Source organism: Drosophila albomicans, chromosome 3 (genome assembly GCF_009650485.2).
Source record: "Drosophila albomicans strain 15112-1751.03 chromosome 3, ASM965048v2, whole genome shotgun sequence".
In the NCBI taxonomy this organism is placed as follows: domain Eukaryota; kingdom Metazoa; phylum Arthropoda; class Insecta; order Diptera; family Drosophilidae; genus Drosophila; species Drosophila albomicans.
The window spans coordinates 5282094-5300303 of record NC_047629.2 but is presented as its reverse complement, the minus strand read 5'-3'; the positions used below and the strand labels follow the sequence as shown (position 1 = coordinate 5300303).

Here is an 18210-nt window from a genome sequence, read left to right as displayed (position 1 = left end):
ATTGTCATAAGCCTATTAAGCGAGGCTTTATTTATAATTATTATTGTTCTTCCCTCTTGCTTCTTTTTATTGTTTGTTGTTGTTAAAGTGAAATGCTGTAAATGTGCTTCAAGTGTGCCATAAAAGTAAACAGTGGCCGAGAATCGTCCAGGGAAGCTCTACCAGGAAGCTATAAAATGATCAACTAATTAAAGATGTCATGCATCAGCTGGACTCATTAATACATATGCATACATCTTTATTTTTTTTTTGGACATCAGCAAAGACAATGAAGAGAGTCATCGAAATAATTCCATATTTCAAATGGAGAAAACAAATGTTGCTGATGATTAACAATTCAAAAGATTTACTCATAATTCCCCCATTAATTGGATAGATGGCTTTAACATATTTAAAGATTTAAATGTGAATATAAATATTATTCCCGTTATGCGGGTTTTTAAGTGTATGATGAGTCAATTTCAAAATGTTTTTGCAGTTTTTAATACAGAATTAAATACCACATTAACTCTATCATTAACAAATCCTTAGGTAATTAAACACGAAACAGTATTTAAAAACTAAGTAAATTATGTGATTTTATAATACCATAAGAATGTTTGCTCTATTTATTTTAACTTTAGAAAGCAAAGTATATTGGGTAAAAAGTTTAATAAAAATGAAATCACATACAAATATTTTTTTTATATTTTGTAATGTGATGTTCTTTAGTTTATATCATAATTTTTCTGTTTGCTTAAATTTATAAATGATTTTATTTAGGGCTGTATGTTATAATCTTGTAATGAAAAATATCATGAGAAGCATTAAGAATGCTTTTTTATGCTATATAGCGAACAAATGAAGAAAGGTGAGAAATAATTGCAATCAAAATAAACTCCAATTTTTATACCCGCTACCCATAGGGTAGAAGGGTATTATAACTTTGTGCCGGCAGGAAATGTATGTAACAGGTAGAAGGAGGCATCTCCGACCCTATAAAGTATATATATTCTTGATCAGCGTCAACAGCCGAGACGATCTAGCCATGTCCGTCTGTCCGTCTGTGTGTCTGTCCATCCGTCCGTATGAACACCTAGATCTCAGAGACTATAAGAGATAGAGCTATAATTTTTTTTCGACAGCATTTGTTATGTTTGCACGCAGATCAAGTTTATTTCAAATTTTTGCCACGCCCACTTCCGCCCCCGCAAATCAAAAATTAAATAACAAGCGTAATTTTAAAGCTAGAGTTGCGAATACAATAACTTTTATAGTAGTTATGATTCCTGTAAATTTGGTTGCGATCAGATAAAAATTGTCGAAGTTTTTAAAGAAATACTTTTGTATGGGCAAAACGCCTACTTACTAGGGGTCTTATTTGCCTTGGCTGACAATCTGGTATATTGTGCCGTCTATGGTATATTTTGAATGCGGTACCATTTCGATATACCACATATGTCATTTGGTATATTTTTAGTATTTTTTCAGTATATTCAGTATATTTTGAGAAAAATACCGCAAAATATATTTCATTTATTCAAAATGGGTAGCGGGTATCTCACAGTCGAGAACACTCGACTGTAGCTTTCTTACATGTTTGTAATGCTTTAAATATTCTGTAATGTGATTGTCTTGAGTTGATTATAATTATTGTTTAATTATTGTTAATATTTACTTCAACTTTATAGCGAATATAGTGGGAAATCATTTTAATCATATCACTGCAGTTCACTTACAATAATTTATAAATTATTGCAATACTGATTTGTATATACATATGTGTATAAATAGCGAATAAATGAAATATATTAAAAAATTCTTTCATTGCAAATAAAATTGCAATTTTTGTAAATATTTTGTAATGCGATTTTCTTCAATTAATATCTTTATTAATCCGTCGCTGTTGACGGGAAATGGTTTATTAAAGACGCGTGGTGCAAAATGTGCAATTTATGAAACAAATTGCAACTGCAGTCAGTCTACATGCATTATTAACAATTATTAATGTGCAATGAAAATACTGGCAAACAAAATACGAATACGAATTCCCAACTTGCTGCGTGTCCACAAATAGAAGAACACGAAATGCGTGCCGCCGGAGGTCAGCAACAACAACAACAACAACAGCAACAACAACAACAACTTCAACTATAACAACTGAAAATAAAATCAACACATATAAAGCACATGCATAGCGTAGTTCGTTGCACATTTGCATACACTGCCAATGACTTTGTGACTGTATGGGCGTGTGCATGTGTGTGAGTGTGTGCGTGTGTGCGTATGCATACATATATGGGGCGACGCCATACACAGTTGCATGCATTTTCCAAGCGAGGCAGCAGCATCAAGATAACGCGTCCGTCCATTCGACTCTCTCTCTGTGTTGTGGAGCGTCGCGTGCCTATGACCCCAAAATCCCAAAACGAACTGCACACACACTAAGTTACCCTTTACATATATATATGCATATATTATATACTCTATATATATGTAACCCAATGTGTGTGTGTGTGTGTGATCTGGGAGCTGTGTTGCCGGCACAATGCACGCTTATTGTTTTGGCTGCATCTCGGAGGGTTTAATGCATTTTGTCTGCCCGCTAGGATACGCATTCAGAGTTCGGCTCGTTATTCCCACTAAAAACATAATCGGGTATTCGTTTCATTATTATTAACTGGGGACTGGGGACTGGGGCGTCATCGGTGGTCCTCATTAAGCATGGTGCGGGAGGAGAGAGCAGGGAACGAACGTCTTGGCATGGTCTATGCGAACAAATTTTTTAATCAAAAATATGAGCAATTTATTCGCGCCAAGGAGTCAGGCGAAGAGCGGCAAAGAGTGCAAAGTGTTCTTAAGGACATTGAACCAACCAAGCAGTCGATGAGTCAGAGACACAAGCGCCACACAGCCAGACAGACAGACAGACGGACAGACAGACAGCCAGTTAGCCAGACACGACGCGACTTGGAAAATGGAACTACTCCTACAACTACCGCATGTCCATTGGATTGGCATGCAAAATACACACAAGTATGGTAAAGTATGATGAACAAGAAGCAGAAGTAACAGCAACAGAAAAAATAGAAGACAAATTTTCACATTTATTAAAGGCCCAAAGCGCAAAGAGTGAGAAAATTATAATTGAGCCCCGTTCAACGTTGTCGTCGAGTGTCGAGCAGCTGAAATAAAAACTACTTGCTTGTAGTAATATATACAAGGAGAACAACACACACACACACTCGCACACACACACACCGAAGGAGGGCGGCCCTCGAAGTGAGCCCGCATATTGTTTATTTAGCAAGGATATCGAAACCCGAGGCACAGACATATGTCGTACATACACACGCTATATAGTGTCAACGTATGGGTTCAAGAGGGCAGTTAATGGACAAATCAATCTAGACGAAAATATTTCTATTTGGTTTTCAATAAAAACTATAATTTGTCTATGAATTGTAGAAAACTAGATTCTTTTAAAAAATTAAAGATATCTGCAATAGATTTTCAAAATTAATATTTTAAAATGTATATGCAAACAAGAAAGAGAAAGTAAATATATATTTATGCTAATGATTGACAATTACTGATAATTTTTGTAAGATAGCTGGTAACTTAAAAGTAACAACACATTCGCAAACTCCTTCACTGAGAAAATTTCGCTAATATTATATATTATTTCTTAATTGTCTTTTGTGACTCCAAGGTAATACTAAAATATAAATACAAAATTCGATTCAGGAATAGATATTGGAAGTATCATTAGTTACCAGATCGAAAACTAAGTGGCGAGACATACAGCTGTAATTATTCTAAATTTAATCACAAAAAATCACAAAAATTCAGATCTGTTCTTCTTTTTAAAGTTCAAAGTTCTTTAAAGTTTCTGATAAGATCCAAAGTTATGGAACTATTCTAATTTGTATGGCTTTGGTATATTCAACTCTTTTTTCTCTGAAATATTTAAGAAACATAAATATAAATATGTTCAGCTACTTAAAAAATGAGAATTTATGAAATTATTTATATACATGTTAATAGTTTTCATTTCTCTATATTTTCAAGCAATAGAAACATAAATATAACTTTAGCTAATATATTCGACTACTTTCAACAGCTTGTGATAAGCAAATCAATTGGAATTTATGGAGCCACCCTCGATTGTGCTTATGCGAGTATACGAACAGTACATAGTACAGTAGATATATGGCACAAGAGCGACAGAGGCACAGTGTCGCCAGCCTGACGCTGCTGCTCCCGGTTCAATAAACGCACTTGCACACACACACACACAGAGACAAAGGCACGTACATGGTACAGACACATTCACAGTGGCATACACTCGCATGGCAGTGAATATATTCACATACACTCACGCACTCGCGCTTATGAGGCTCTCATAATCAAATGAACGACAAACGGCGAACAGTGAGCAGCGAATGGAGAACGAAGAACGGAGAACGGCGTGGTCGAAGACCAAGACAAGATGATAGGGGTGGAGTTGAGTACTTGTAGAGAGCTGGAGACGAAGATGGAGATGGAGTGTTGCATCGGGGGCAAAGGCGAATGCGGTTGCAAACGGAAGTTGCCCGGAAAATGTACATAGAAAGTGAACTTAAGTTAAGTTATCTACACACTCACGCACAACAACACGCAGTCATCAGACGGACGGACGGACGGACAGACAGCCAGACGGATGGACAGACGGACGGACCGACAGACAGACATGCACACTGCACGATACGAGTTGCTGCCGTTGCTGTGAGTTGTTTATAAAGTTGCCAGTGTGACACTGTCGAGCAACTGATGCAATTTGCTTTCAACTTTTCCAAATTCTAATTGGCAAAAGTACAGCGAAGAAAATGTCATTCACAGACATAGAAGTCAATTCGTTGTTGTTATTGTTGTTGTTGTGCCTGCAACTGTTCCTTGTCTGTTGTCTCCGATGCGTTGGCTTTGTGTTTGTGGTCTTCCTTAGTCAAGTTTGTCCTTTTTTTAGTTTAGTTGTTATTGGTGGTAGTTTTCTAATGAATTCGAATAAAAAGGAAGCGCATGATTGGATGTGCAACTAACAGGTGTCGGATTTCCCCAATAAGAAGGGCATTCAATGCAACCAACAACAACTAATGACTCACCAAGACGAAGACGAAGACGAAGACTTGCAGAACACCAGATTACAGGAATAAACAAAACCATCCCCAATTGCACAGAGAGAAATTTCAATAAACTTCACAGTTCCAAGAACAGATTTCCATATAATTCGTGAAACAGTGTGAAGTGAAGAATGACATTAAATGGTTGCAGTTTTTAATTCCAATTTGAAATGGGGTAATTAAAAAATACAGGTTCCACTTGCTAATTATTTTACATAAATTTGTTCGTACTTAAAATTTATAAATACGAAAGCAAAAATTAAATTCTTAAGTGAAATCCACTTTATGTACAATTCAGACAAAAATAAATAAATAAATCAAATGAAGATATTTTACGTTTTAATTTGTTAAAATTATGATTATTATTGGATATGGTATCTGTATTTTTTCAGAACATATTGATGAACATAGAATTCAGTCTTCTCTGATTGCATTTTATTCTATTTTTTTGAAAATTAAAACTGCTCAATATCATCAACTTTGAAAGCTAGTGTTTAATTCTTAGTAAAAGGAATTACAAGAAGTATTTAACTAAACATACTATTTTTAATAGCAAGCTAGACATTAGCAAAATATATAGTTTACTCGAAAAAAACGAACTGGTTCCTTAAATTAAGTTCCAGTTCTTCTTCCTCATCATCTCTAACTATATACTTAGATTAAGGTGCTTGTAGAATCATTAAGTAAACTTCCGGAACTCTTACATTATGTTCCTTTAAGCACATTTTTTGTAAGATTCCTTTGAATATTATCCTAATACAGTATTCAAGTTATTAAAATACAAGAATACAATTTAAGCACAAAGTTAAAGTTCGATTTGTAAGGATTAACCTTAGGGCTTATAGCTACCATAATATATAGCTTACCATAATATCCTCAGAGACGAGTTTATTCGCTTTGCTGGGCAGCACCTTCTGCTCACCGGGCTGCATATTCTGAATATTATGATTGTGATGATGATTGTGGTGGCTGTGGCTGTGATGCATCAGCTGCTGATGCTTATTTGCTGATGTTGCTGGCATTGCTGTTGCAGCTGTTACATCTACAACGGCCATTGCTGCCGCTGATGTTGGCGACGTCGACAGCCAGACGAGGGCAACCAGGGGCAGGCCAAACAAGAATCCATATGTGTAACACATTTCTTTCGTTTTCTTCGTGTTTGCGACGAACCGAAGAACTGAGAAACTGAGAAACTTTGCCAGGTTAGTTTTGCTCCTCTCAACTATATGTTATATGTATATTTCACCGTATGAATATTTGTAATATATTTCTGTGTATTTGTGTATATGCTCGCATGTACATGTTTTTAAGTCACACCAAACACTCAAAACTTGCACTTTTATTCACAATTCTTCGTTGATGCTGCCGCTGCACTTCCGATATTTGGCAGTCGACGTCGGCGTCAGCGTAAGCGTGAGCGTCAACGTCGGCGTCGTCTGAAGCTTTGCTGCTTTACTAATTTCTGCAATTTCTCCGTTTGCAATTGTGAACTTTTCACTTTTTTTTTAATGCTCCTTATTTCTATGTTGTCGCTGTCGCTGATGATGTTTGCGTTGCTATTGTTGTTGTTGCTGTTGTTGTTATTTTTAGCGCGGGCGGTTAAACACCACACATGCGCACTGGACTGACAGAGGAACAGCAGCAGAAGCAGCAGCAGTCCACAACCGGGGGAAACGGCGACAGTTCTGTGTGTTTTGTTCTGTTTTGTTTTTGTTTCTGTTGTGGCAACTGCTTTGCTTGGCTGGTGGGCTTTGTTGGCTATGGCTTGGCCCTTTTTTCCGTTTTTTCTCTTTCACATATGACGCATACAAAAAAGGTGGGCGCGGTTGGGGAGGCGGAGGGAAGCCGTTTTCGTAATAAATTAAATTTGAATTTCGAAACTAAGACACACGACACCGACACTATTAAACACACATTAGCTGCTGTTGTAATGCGGTTGTTTGTTTTCGTTGTTGCTTTTGTGTGCTGTGCTTCTTCCTTTTTTTCTTTCGTTTAAATGCAACGACACAATTAATTAGCACGCGCGTTTCGAATACAAAGGAGCTGCTGCATTTGTTGATGCAAATCCCACGCTCTCACACATAAACACACACACACACACGCACGGACACAGACACAGACGCGTCGCGTCGCCTGCTCTTCTGTTGTCGTTGTTGTTGTTGGCTTTTGTGCGCGCCTTATTACAAAAGAAGTAGGCGGCCGCGCAGTAACAACAACAACCACAATATTCACTCACGCAACTCTCTTGCAAAGCAATAGCAATGCGTCCTCTTTAATGCGTTTCCTCTGCTTTGGGTCTTATTCGTTTTCAATATTAAAATAATTCTTTAAATTTTTATTTTTACTCGTAGTATGGAAACACACAGAAAATCTCGTTTTACCGCCTGTGCCTTGTGTTGGCTTTGGCAGACGGGCCGGTACTGAGAATTCGAGAAACGGTCGCGGACAAAGCCATTTGCTTGCTCTGACTCTTGACTTAGTCAAATGGGAAAACAACAAAGAGCACAAAAGAGAGGCAGAAAAGAGTGCAAGCGATCACGATAGCACGCAAGAGCGTGACACGCTCAACGTGTAGACAGTTGAAGCAAATGCGCTCCCAACTCAAAGTGTGACTTACTGAATGAACCGTAAAGCTTGCGACTGATTTAACCAATTCTGCAGAATTGATATTGAAATAAAATGAAGATCTGACTGCAGACGATTAATTTGATTTATTATGAAGAAACGAAAATGGTGCTGCAGCTGTTTTGTATTTCAGCAGTTACCTATTTGAAAAGAGCAAATAGTAAAAAGTAAAGAGAAGATTAAATTCGGAAAGTAGTGATTACTATATTCACATTTGACCCCATTAAGTAATTTTTTTTGATCACTCAAACTAAGAACTGAAATTCTAACATGTAATTTTAGCTTTATTTATTTGTATTACAATTTTTTTTAAATATGAATTGTTCACGTTATTCATATAAATTTATTTTATTGATCTTCAATCATCCTCATACGTAAAGTGATTGACCTAGACCTGAGTCTACGTTCAAGTGATATACATATGTATGTATCTTACAATATCCACGCCCAAATTGCCAGCGAAGCCGGCAAATGCGAGCAAGACTCAGTTATAAGGTCTTGGTGGTTCAATCGTCAATTGAACATTAAATTAAATGCGTACCGATGACAATAACCAGTCAACTGACCTAAAAACAATACCTATGACTGTATGAAATTAAATAAAATATGTTTCTTATCTGGAAATTAGACATGAGCTATGTTACGTCTTTTTGGACGTCGTGAAGTAACTTCCGATCGATGAATAGTCACACTTATCGACGCCATTGTCAAGATCGGACGCCTTGACTTATAGCATATCAAACTGAATTCTCAGTATCGAACCCACATTGTCAGCGCATCCGCTCTAAGTCAGATATTATTTATATTTTTTTAATTTTGATCACTCTTCTCGGAATTGTCTTGTATTATATACTATATAATATTGATATAAATAATTTTTTTTGTATCTAAATCTAATCTTATCTATTTATAAAATATAAGATTTTAAAAACTAAACTTGAAAATAACTAACTATATTAAATATATATATTATATATCATACATTTGTAATAGAACTTTTAAGTATTTAGTTTATTTATGTTTCTTTTGATAAGAGCATTTTTAATTCGATAATCCGAAGACAATTTTATTTCTTATAATAATTATTGATAGTGCGCTCGAAGCAAAATGAAATGCTTTTAGCCTGGACTAAGGTTAATATCTGGCGATGTCAATGACTCAGGGGCATTATCTGTCTGCTCGTTGTTGTTGTTTTTTGTGTGGATGTAAGTATAATACAATATTGCGTTGCATTTGATAAATACGTTGTATCTTTGCGCTTTGAACGGCTGGCAAATAATACTACATACATATACGAGTATCTTGACTGATGCAAGTTCGTGTCATATGCAAATGAAGCGGAGTGTGCGAACAGTTCAACTACTTAGCAACATTAGCAACTACTATCTCCTTATAGTAGTCGTGTGAGAGCGTGTGTGTGGGCGCCACATGAGCGCCTAGCCTATATGGATTGTTCCTGTCGCAAGTAGCGAGTCGCGACTTCCTATTGTGCAATGTTTTTATGACTCAATTTAAATATTTACATACAATTTGGTTTCATAAATGGACACTCAGCAGTGTTCGTATGATGTACATGTTTCTAGCTTTCAATTTTTATTTAGGAGGTGCGCAAAATCGAACACGTCTCATTTCCACAGACGACATGGTGTCCAAAGTGAGGCAGGAAATTAAAACCATTTCAAATTGTGTTAACTGTCCCACAACACAACCGAAAGCTAGAGCACCTTCTCATTCCTATAGATACCCTGTAAACTACAAATAAAATACTTATAGATGAATAAGTGTGTAAACCAACATTTATAGTATATTTACAGGAGATCATATCAAAAAACATATTATGTACTTCATTTATTTTCGCACTTTTTGTTTTCTATTTAAAATAAATGAAAAACAAACGAAAAAACGCTTATTTCCGCCAGTATTTTATTGTATATTTAGGGTGAGCCACATAGGAACCATCGATTTTATTTGATCAGCACTTACAAAATTATAATTATGGGTTAATCATGTGAATCTAATCAAATATTGTTTAGTATTTATTTATTGGAAAAAAATCCCCACGCAAATTATGAATGAAATTGGTAAGAAATGACGTCGAACCTGTTCGTCATTCACTTACTCAAAAATAAAATGGTTGTAATACACCTCTTAGATTGAGTGATAACCAAACGTTTAATATCAACACCAACACATACATATTTATAGTTATGAGTTTGGCAGCGGATGACGCACTTTTCGGCCAAATGTATGATCAACACGATCGCCAAAGTAAAAGTTTTTTCTGATCATACAGGAAATGCCAACCTAATTGTAAGCATTGGCGTCCCCCAGTTAGCCAATCTGTAGGCAATTAATTAAGCGAATAAATTATAAATATTTTGTCATAACAATTGCAGTTTCCCCTTGAACGTCCCCCGTACAATGCACCATCTTACCTTGCCACTTGTCCGTGTCCATCAGTTATCCCACCTTGGCGGCTTCAATCCAATGTGCTCATTAATCAGGTTCGACGTACATGCGTAGCCCCCTTTCTCCGTTCGCCTCATTATCGCAAAAAGTGTCACAGCCAGTGAAAATTTATTGAATGAATTAATTATAACAAAAACAACGCGAATATTATTATACGCAACATGAAAATTCCATATTTTAATTTCGTCATAAAATTATTTCAGGCATTTAATGCACTTCTATTTGGACATATTTTGGATAATAGCCAACAGGTTGGCAACCGGACAATGAAGATATAAAAAAATGTTTTAAAATATCAACAAAGAAGCAAGATACAAAAGATTGAAATTGACGAACAGTATAGAAGAATCTCAGATACTCTATAAATGAATTCGAATACCTCAGTTTGTTATGATATAATGATATTTATTTACCTACCGATTCATGATACAATTAATTAATCCACATTTGATTTACTTTCAACCGTAAAATAAGTCGTTAGTATAGATCAGGTTTTTCGGGATTATTCCAAATTTCGGTCCCAGTGAGTTCGAATTTCGTAATTCTTTTAAAGGTATGGTTGGATGCTTTTATCTGATGATTCTCATGACTCAACGGATTTTTTATTGGAACCACACACCGAAGATGACGCATTATGAGAGAGAGTTTCCAGTTCTTGACAATCTGTATATCTGCGGACTTTCTGGTTTAGTGGTTCGTAACATTACTCAGAAAAAAATATATATCCAATGCGTATGAGCTGTCCCAATGCAAAAAGTTTTGATACTCATATATCTTTTATCGTAAAGAAGAAAACTTGCTGAATTAAATAAAACGAAGGAAATTTCAAAAGTTTACTCACGATTTCTGCAATTGTTTCAAAAATAATGTCCAGAAATTGTTTCGCTTTCAAATGTACTACGTGAATAATCTAAAGGTCTAAATCTAATGCAATTATACTCATGTTAAAGTTTAATGTAGGATCAGTATCCACGCTTTTCTTAGGATGCGAATTCACTTAGCGTTTGTTTCATTAACTGCATAATTCGAGGGAAAAGTTTTGCAGGCCGCAACGCAGGAAAGAAGCTGCATAACTTTGGTATACTTCAGTTGCATTGCGTGTAATATTTAATTATAGCACGCCCACAACTTTACGATGTACAAGGAGTGCGTTAGAAAGAGAGTCGGAGCGGAATGCGTTTCACTTGCCAATTGCACTTTAGTGGCAGCGACTGCCACCGACACGGCATAAACGTCTTGGGGCATAAAATATTTAATTGTGTCACGTAACTTTTTACTAACTGACTGCGAGTGCAAGTGCAGCAAACAGAGATGGAGCACTGGATAGAGATAGACTTGGCTGGAATCGCATGACACTGATGGGGGTCGCAATATAAGCTTAAGCTCCGGGGAACCGCGGTTTTATGCAAAAGACGTTAAGGAACCAAATGAGATTACAGATCCAGCAAGATAGATGACAAAAGGAGGAAGAACAAGTCGAGGAGGATGATTCAACGCACTGACTGATTACCATATGAAATATACAGCTTTATTCAGTTGCTTCGCCTTTTAATACATTTTGAATTTAATTTTACGTTTATATCGAATTAAAAAAAATTATAAACGAGATGAACAGTTTCAAATGCGCTTCCGTTTGTATGATTTGATAAGAATGTTTTTTTTTTGTTTCGCTTTTCATTTTATTGTTTAACCTATGCTGAGCAGACAGATTTTTCGATTCATTTCTTTTAGTTTTTAAGTCGAGTCTTTGTTTTTTTTTTTTTTGTGTAACGCAAATTCAATAGTTGCCTTTCCTTATAGGATTACACATACATTTGTAATTTAAAATTTATAATTCCAATTAGATGGATGTACATGTGAATGTGAGTGTGAAGGGTGTTTAATATAATTGTGTGTATGTGTGGTGGTGATTGGTGTTGTTGTTAATTGAAATGCAATACGCGCAACACACAGTTCAAATTTCCAGGCGCATAACTTCAAACGCGACGACAAAATGTTTGTTTCTTTAAATAATAATTTAACCGTTACAATTAAGATTAGGGGTCGTGGACGTGGTCGCAGCCTTCGTTTAGGGCAACGTGTAACGAACATAGGGCACCTCCACATCCTCACCGCTGTCATCGTTGCAGCAGATTTCAAAGACCAGCGAGCGCTCATAAGGCTCAATGCGACGCTTGGACACCCGACGCACCACCTCAGACATGAGCAGTGGCAAGCGCTCCGCGCACTTGGCCTTGGGCATAAAGAATGAGTAGAGCATTGAGACGCCCTGCGACAGCATAGTTATCTTTAGTTTCTCCTTTTCGTCAAAGTAATTTAGGAACTCCTGCAGCGTCATTTCGCCATTGACTTCAAAGCGATCCCACAAAGTCCATTCCTTGTCGTAGTACTTATTCTTGTTCGCCCCCAATGGCTCTGAGAATGCCAGAAGGGGTAGCGCCAAATTGGCGAATCCATTCTTGAACTGGCTCAACTCCTTGTGACCGCCAATTAGTTTTATCACTTCCAGCACAGCCAGACCGGACAGTACCGATGTGGTGGTGGCAATAGCCGGAATAATTTTACCAGCAATCAGCTTTGATTTATGGCGGTCGGCCGGTGAAATTTTGTAATTGGTCGCACGCAAATTGGAGCAGGCAACGATGTAATCCATATGCAGATTGTTATCATCATCTTTTTCGAACTCTAAAGGCGTAATCTTGGAGCCCTTGTCGGCATTCTTAATCAGCTCATTGATGATCTTATCCACACGATCCTGATCCACCTCACCATCGTCAAAGTTATTAGCTGCCGCAGCAGCAGCTGCCTCATTTGTTTCAATTTTCACACCAGAACGTGGTTTAAATTCGGGAACCTGCAAGAGAATAAAGTTAGTATCTAGAAGTATTCTATACAATTCTAGATACTTACCTTAACTTGTTGCACCAGCTCAGCTATCTTCTGACGATCACGAACTTGGGGTATGCCATAAACTTCTGCACGCAGGTTGGCCGCTGCGTAGATATAATCCAAATGCATCGAGTCCTCTACATCAAAAACAAGTGGTTCAGGGCAGCGTTTTGGACCTGACCAAAAGGGATGACCACTTGATGTCACCTGATCCGGTGGGAAATTAAAGAGCAGCTGTTTAATTTGATTGGCATACTGATCTTCCCAGTGGAGACGGGCCCACTCCACACAATCCGCAAAACTTTTTGGCTTGTCATCCAGCAATGCTTTCTGTAAACATACGAATCGATTAGTGCAACTGTTTTCACGATTAGCTAACTCTGACTGCTCACCTTGACTGATTCGAGAATCTCCAACGGCTGGATGCCAGGCAATTTGAGTATGCGTTCGGTGAACTGCGGATCTGCAATGTATTGTGCAGCATTCTCAGCAGCCTGTTTGAACACACCTTCGAAGGAGTCGCGTGCCCATTGCAGAGTATGCTCGATGGCATTAGGGAAGTTTTTCAACGTACAGATGGGTATGCTCTTTTCTGGGGGATCCTGTGAGGAGCTGTACGATTCGGTGGCAAATGGCACAATGACCTGAACATTGCCCATGGTACCCAGTGTACCAGTCTCGACAAGTGGTATGCGATTGAAGATGCACTTGCGATCCATGTAGATGCGAGCATCAACATTATCCAGAGCATTGGCCACGCCATTTAGATTACCGAAAAAGTCCTCGGAGAAGACCTTCTCTGTCTCGGCTCCAACGCGCAGCTCATGTGCAGTAACCTTAACATCAGGATTCATACGCTTAATCGCTGTGGCGGCAGTCAAAGCCTTTGCCTTCTGAACGTCATGAGGACGGAACAAGAATTGACGATTCAAATTCGATTTCTCAATGAGATCCATGTCGGTAACGAAAATCTGACCATCGCCAACGCCCAAACCAAGCATACCAAAGTTCTTAAGTAGCTCACATCCAATGGCGCCAGCGCCCACAATGAACCATTTGGAACTAGCCAATTTCTCCTGGAACTTGCGGCCAAAGATTGCAATCTGTGCATCGTAACGTGTTCCCAAAGGCTGTGCATCATCTTCAGTTACAGGATCAGCTGGCAAGCTCTCGAGAGAGTCGAAGTACAACCACTGATAGATGGGTGTGAATTTGCCGCTGCAGGCCTTGAGCACCTCCTGGGCAACAATACCGCCAATGGCGGCATCAATAGGGCATGTATTGCCGGCACAAATTTTGGCAAACTGCAGCACCAACTTCTCATCTACGTCGGCGTTCAAGCCCTTAGTGATATCCAGAAACTGAGCAGCATCCTCATCGTTCCAGGGACGCGGTAACCTGCCATTCTTTGTCACATAGTTGCCAAGAGCGCTAAACGCCGCATGTAGCGTAGCTGGCGCCTCCAGCTTGGCAAAATCGGATATCATGAACTCGGGATTTGCAGCTGCCTCGGCCAGCGACTTGAAGCTAATGGTTTTCGGCATTTTCACCTGCGTGGCCACGCCTCCGGACTTGTAGGCATCAAACTTGCTAGTGTCACCAATGCTGAAAGTGTACGGACCCAGGACGCTGATCTTAATGGGCTGGCTATTATTCAACTGTTGCATTCCCTGCACCTCTGAGAAGGTGACATAGTCACCATCATTGAATCCATGGCGAGTCTCATCCAGGCAGGTGACCACTCCCTGCGCATCGTGGGTAACACTAGCGATCATTGTCGAGATGGGCTGAGCACCATCCTGATCATAGATGGTGAAATTCTCGCCAAAGTCACAGAACACCTTGGCAAACAAGCCGCGGGTCTCAGCAATGATGAGGGCAATGTTATTGTCGTGGGCAAATTTGCCAATGCGCTCCTGTTCCGCAACATTCGAGTTGGTCAACACAATCACACGGTACTTAGCCAGCTCGTCATCCGACAGGGGGCCAGTGTAGGATACAGTTCGCACATAGTTGTTGAGCTCCGCCAATTGGGCGCACGATGCCTCCGCGCGATTCTTGCCAATGTCCGATTGGGACAGATAGAACTGCGATGACAAGTCGTTGAGCTGCAGAGAAGAGACAAGAGATTAAGAAAAAGGTTCAGCAAACGCAGCAACAAATAAAACAACATTGTGAAATTCAGCAAAAGTCAGCGACTCTTTCGCATTGGTGGCGAAGGGGGGAATGACGCATCATGAATGGGACAACGAACGGGAATGGGAAACGGAACGGGAAGAAGGGAAACGGCCGAAGCTGCTTTCGTGACCCGTTTGTTGGAACTGGAACTACTACAAATGTTTCTATTGCGATTGACTGTCTGGCAACTCTGTGCGATGTTCTGCAAATTCATAAAATTTGCAAAATGGTGGGCAACATTCCTGGAATGGCCATAGAAAACGTTAGCAATTGAAGTCACTTAAAAGTACGCAGTAGTTTTATCTCTTTGTGCATCATTTGAATGAAGCATTTTTTGCTTGCCTGGACAAAGTAAAACAAAAACGAATGTGCACACAAAGCGCACAGCGAAAACAATTACATACGGCACACAACACACTGGTTGTCTCACTCGCACACTTTTTTTGCGAGTTGCGAGAACAAAAAGCTATCGCAGATAGAAATAAAAAAAAAGAATAACACAAAAAGTAAAATTTTTGTTCTTTCTCAGGCGCTCTTTTTTTTTTGCCGTTTGCCAAACTAGTGGCGTTGAAAACTAGAAAGAGAGATAACATAACCTACAAAAATGCCGCTGTGTACAGCTGAAAATCGAAGTTGCGAAAAACTGTATTGTTGTTGCTTCTGCCGAATTATGAATCATGGGGTATATATTTTTTTCTTTCTTCATGTCGAAAACCAGGTTGCAATTTAAAATTGTCTAATTTTTGTTCTTTCGCGCGCGGCAATTAATAGAAGCACATCAGAATGCAAATTATTGATTTTTATCCAAAGTCTGTCTGTCCCGCTCGTTACGAAAAAGCTAGGCGCACTTACCCGTACAAGTTGCTGTGTCATGCAGGGTGATCGATTTAACGCCGCCCAAAATCACGTTCTTTGCTATCTCCAGACCCAATCCTCCCAAGCCAGAAATCAGAATGTCCGACTTGGCCATGCGTCGCATCGCATCGTGTCCAAGCACATAAAGTTGGCGCGAATATAGCGATTCATCGATGTCTCCGCCAGCGGCAGCGCTGTTGCTGTTGTTGGCAGCCATAACTGCTGCACTGCTGTTACTGTTATTGTTGTTACTGGTACAGTGGGAGTTGTTGGTGGAGCTGACGTTGGAGTTGGTTGAGCTGACAGTGCGCGCAGCGGCTGATTCCGATTCCGTGTCCAGTGAATTAATAATTTTCGATGAGGACGATGCAGCACAATTGTTAACGCCACTACTTTCCTTATTCACTGCTGACGATGTACTAACGTCCCCGCCACCGGCAGCTGCTGCTTGCTTTGACGTATTGCCTGCATACGAGTCAGAAGTAGACGACGATACACACAAGTCTGTTTCGACAGCAGACGCAACACTAGCTGTCTCTGTCACATTCAACATGTCAACGTCGTCTGCTGCTTTGCCGTGATTTTCGCAGTTGTTGTTGCTGCTGCTGCTATTCGCAGCGAGCTTGCGCCGACTGCTGCTGTCGCTGCTACTTGATGATGCTTCTGGCAGCGTAGAGGCTCCACCACCACCGGCTTCGCCATCATCGCCGGCTTCATTTAATTTCATCCGCTTGCACAATGGAGCCTCCGAGCTATTGGCTCTGTTGCTCGTCGTGCAGGATGCTGACTCAGAGAGGGACATGCCTGCTGCTGTTGTTGTTTATTCCTATTCCTAAAATAGCGTGTCGTGGTCACGCCGACAACGGCGACGAAATAATATGCACGAGTATTGGTCCGGCTACGGCGACGACTTCTGTTTCTTTGAATGCTTTTGATTTTGAGCCGTGTCCGTGGCACTCACACTGTTAATGCGCAACACAAATAGCAATTAACTAATTACACACACTTTACACTTAAACGTACAGCGAATTGCAATTTTAGAAGCAGCACTATTGCTATATTTCTTTCTTTTTTGACTTTTGTTTCTTAAAAAAAGAGCTTTCTTAAAGCTGTTTTATTTGTCGGTATGTGACCATAGGTAACTTTGCGAAAATATACTTTCCGCTGATGAGATATACTAAAATACGGAAACGTCGAGAATGGCTATCTGGTGTCATTTTATTGGAGATTGCACACAATTTTGACAACGTGAAAAAATGCGCAATATTTTAAAAAGATTGTTATTCTGATAATAATTTAAAAATCTTTACATTATCTAAAACATTCTTGAGAGCCATTTGCGTGTAAAACTCCTACTGTTTTCATAAAAAATTTAATTTTTCTCGATAATACTCCTTTATACGAATGAAGGCTCTGACATATGTACATACATACATTGATAATTGGCAGCAATTTGATACTCGGAAAATATAAAAAAACTTATTCCAGTATTTTTATTACGTGTTATATAAAAAAATTATTATATATTATTATTAAATACATGATTATTTTGTAGAAGAATTCTGTTCAATTAAAAATATGTATATTTGTTTAACACATGTTAATTGTTAGCGGAAAATATGATTGGGTGGACTTCATGAGGTATAGAACGAAGCTATTTTTAAACAGTGTGGTGTCCCACTGGAAAATTTTTTTCTCATCCCGCCAATGCGCGCCAAAAAATTTGTTTCTTTAAAAAAATATTTATGGGAACTTTGCAAACATCCATGGAATTCTAGTATTGAAAATAGAAAAATACCAAAAAAATATTTGGTACTAAATATGGTACATGTTCACAATGGATATGAAACTGCCATTATTCGAAATGTGAAAATATCGATAAACGATAAATGCCGTGCTTATAGCGTTGCCAGATGGTCAGAATAAGGACAGTTTTACCAGACTGCTAGTAGTTAAAAAACTATCTTGCAGCAATTTGGCGGGTTTGCCGCGTATTTGAATGGAAGAAATAGATAAATATAATATAATATAATATTGTTTTTAAAATGGGTTTAGG

At 38.7% G+C, this 18210-nt stretch overlaps 3 protein-coding genes across 3 annotated transcripts in view; 1 reads left to right on the top strand and 2 right to left on the bottom strand.

Annotated features, from left to right (window-relative positions):
• LOC117572749 (matrix metalloproteinase-2) overlaps positions 1 to 6323 on the bottom strand; it is an 89930-nt gene extending 83607 nt beyond the window's left edge. The window contains exon 1 of the mRNA XM_034255825.2: positions 6005 to 6323. Within this exon, the coding sequence (XP_034111716.2) occupies positions 6005 to 6277 (273 nt within the window). The 5' untranslated portion in view covers positions 6278 to 6323. The remainder of the gene's footprint in view (positions 1 to 6004) is intronic.
• The window catches only part of LOC117566864 (sodium-dependent nutrient amino acid transporter 1), a 193250-nt gene that overhangs the window by 60307 nt on the left and 114733 nt on the right, over positions 1 to 18210 (top strand). The gene's annotated exons all lie outside the window — the stretch shown is intronic.
• Positions 11942 to 17235, bottom strand: LOC117567253 (ubiquitin-like modifier-activating enzyme 1). Its single transcript, XM_052004752.1, has 4 exons — positions 16144 to 17235; positions 13514 to 15229; positions 13143 to 13451; positions 11942 to 13086 (listed from the first exon to the last, which is right to left on the bottom strand). The coding sequence occupies exons 1-4, from the start codon at positions 16954 to 16956 to the stop codon at positions 12301 to 12303; spliced, it is 3624 nt and encodes a 1207-aa protein (XP_051860712.1). The 5' UTR covers positions 16957 to 17235; the 3' UTR covers positions 11942 to 12300.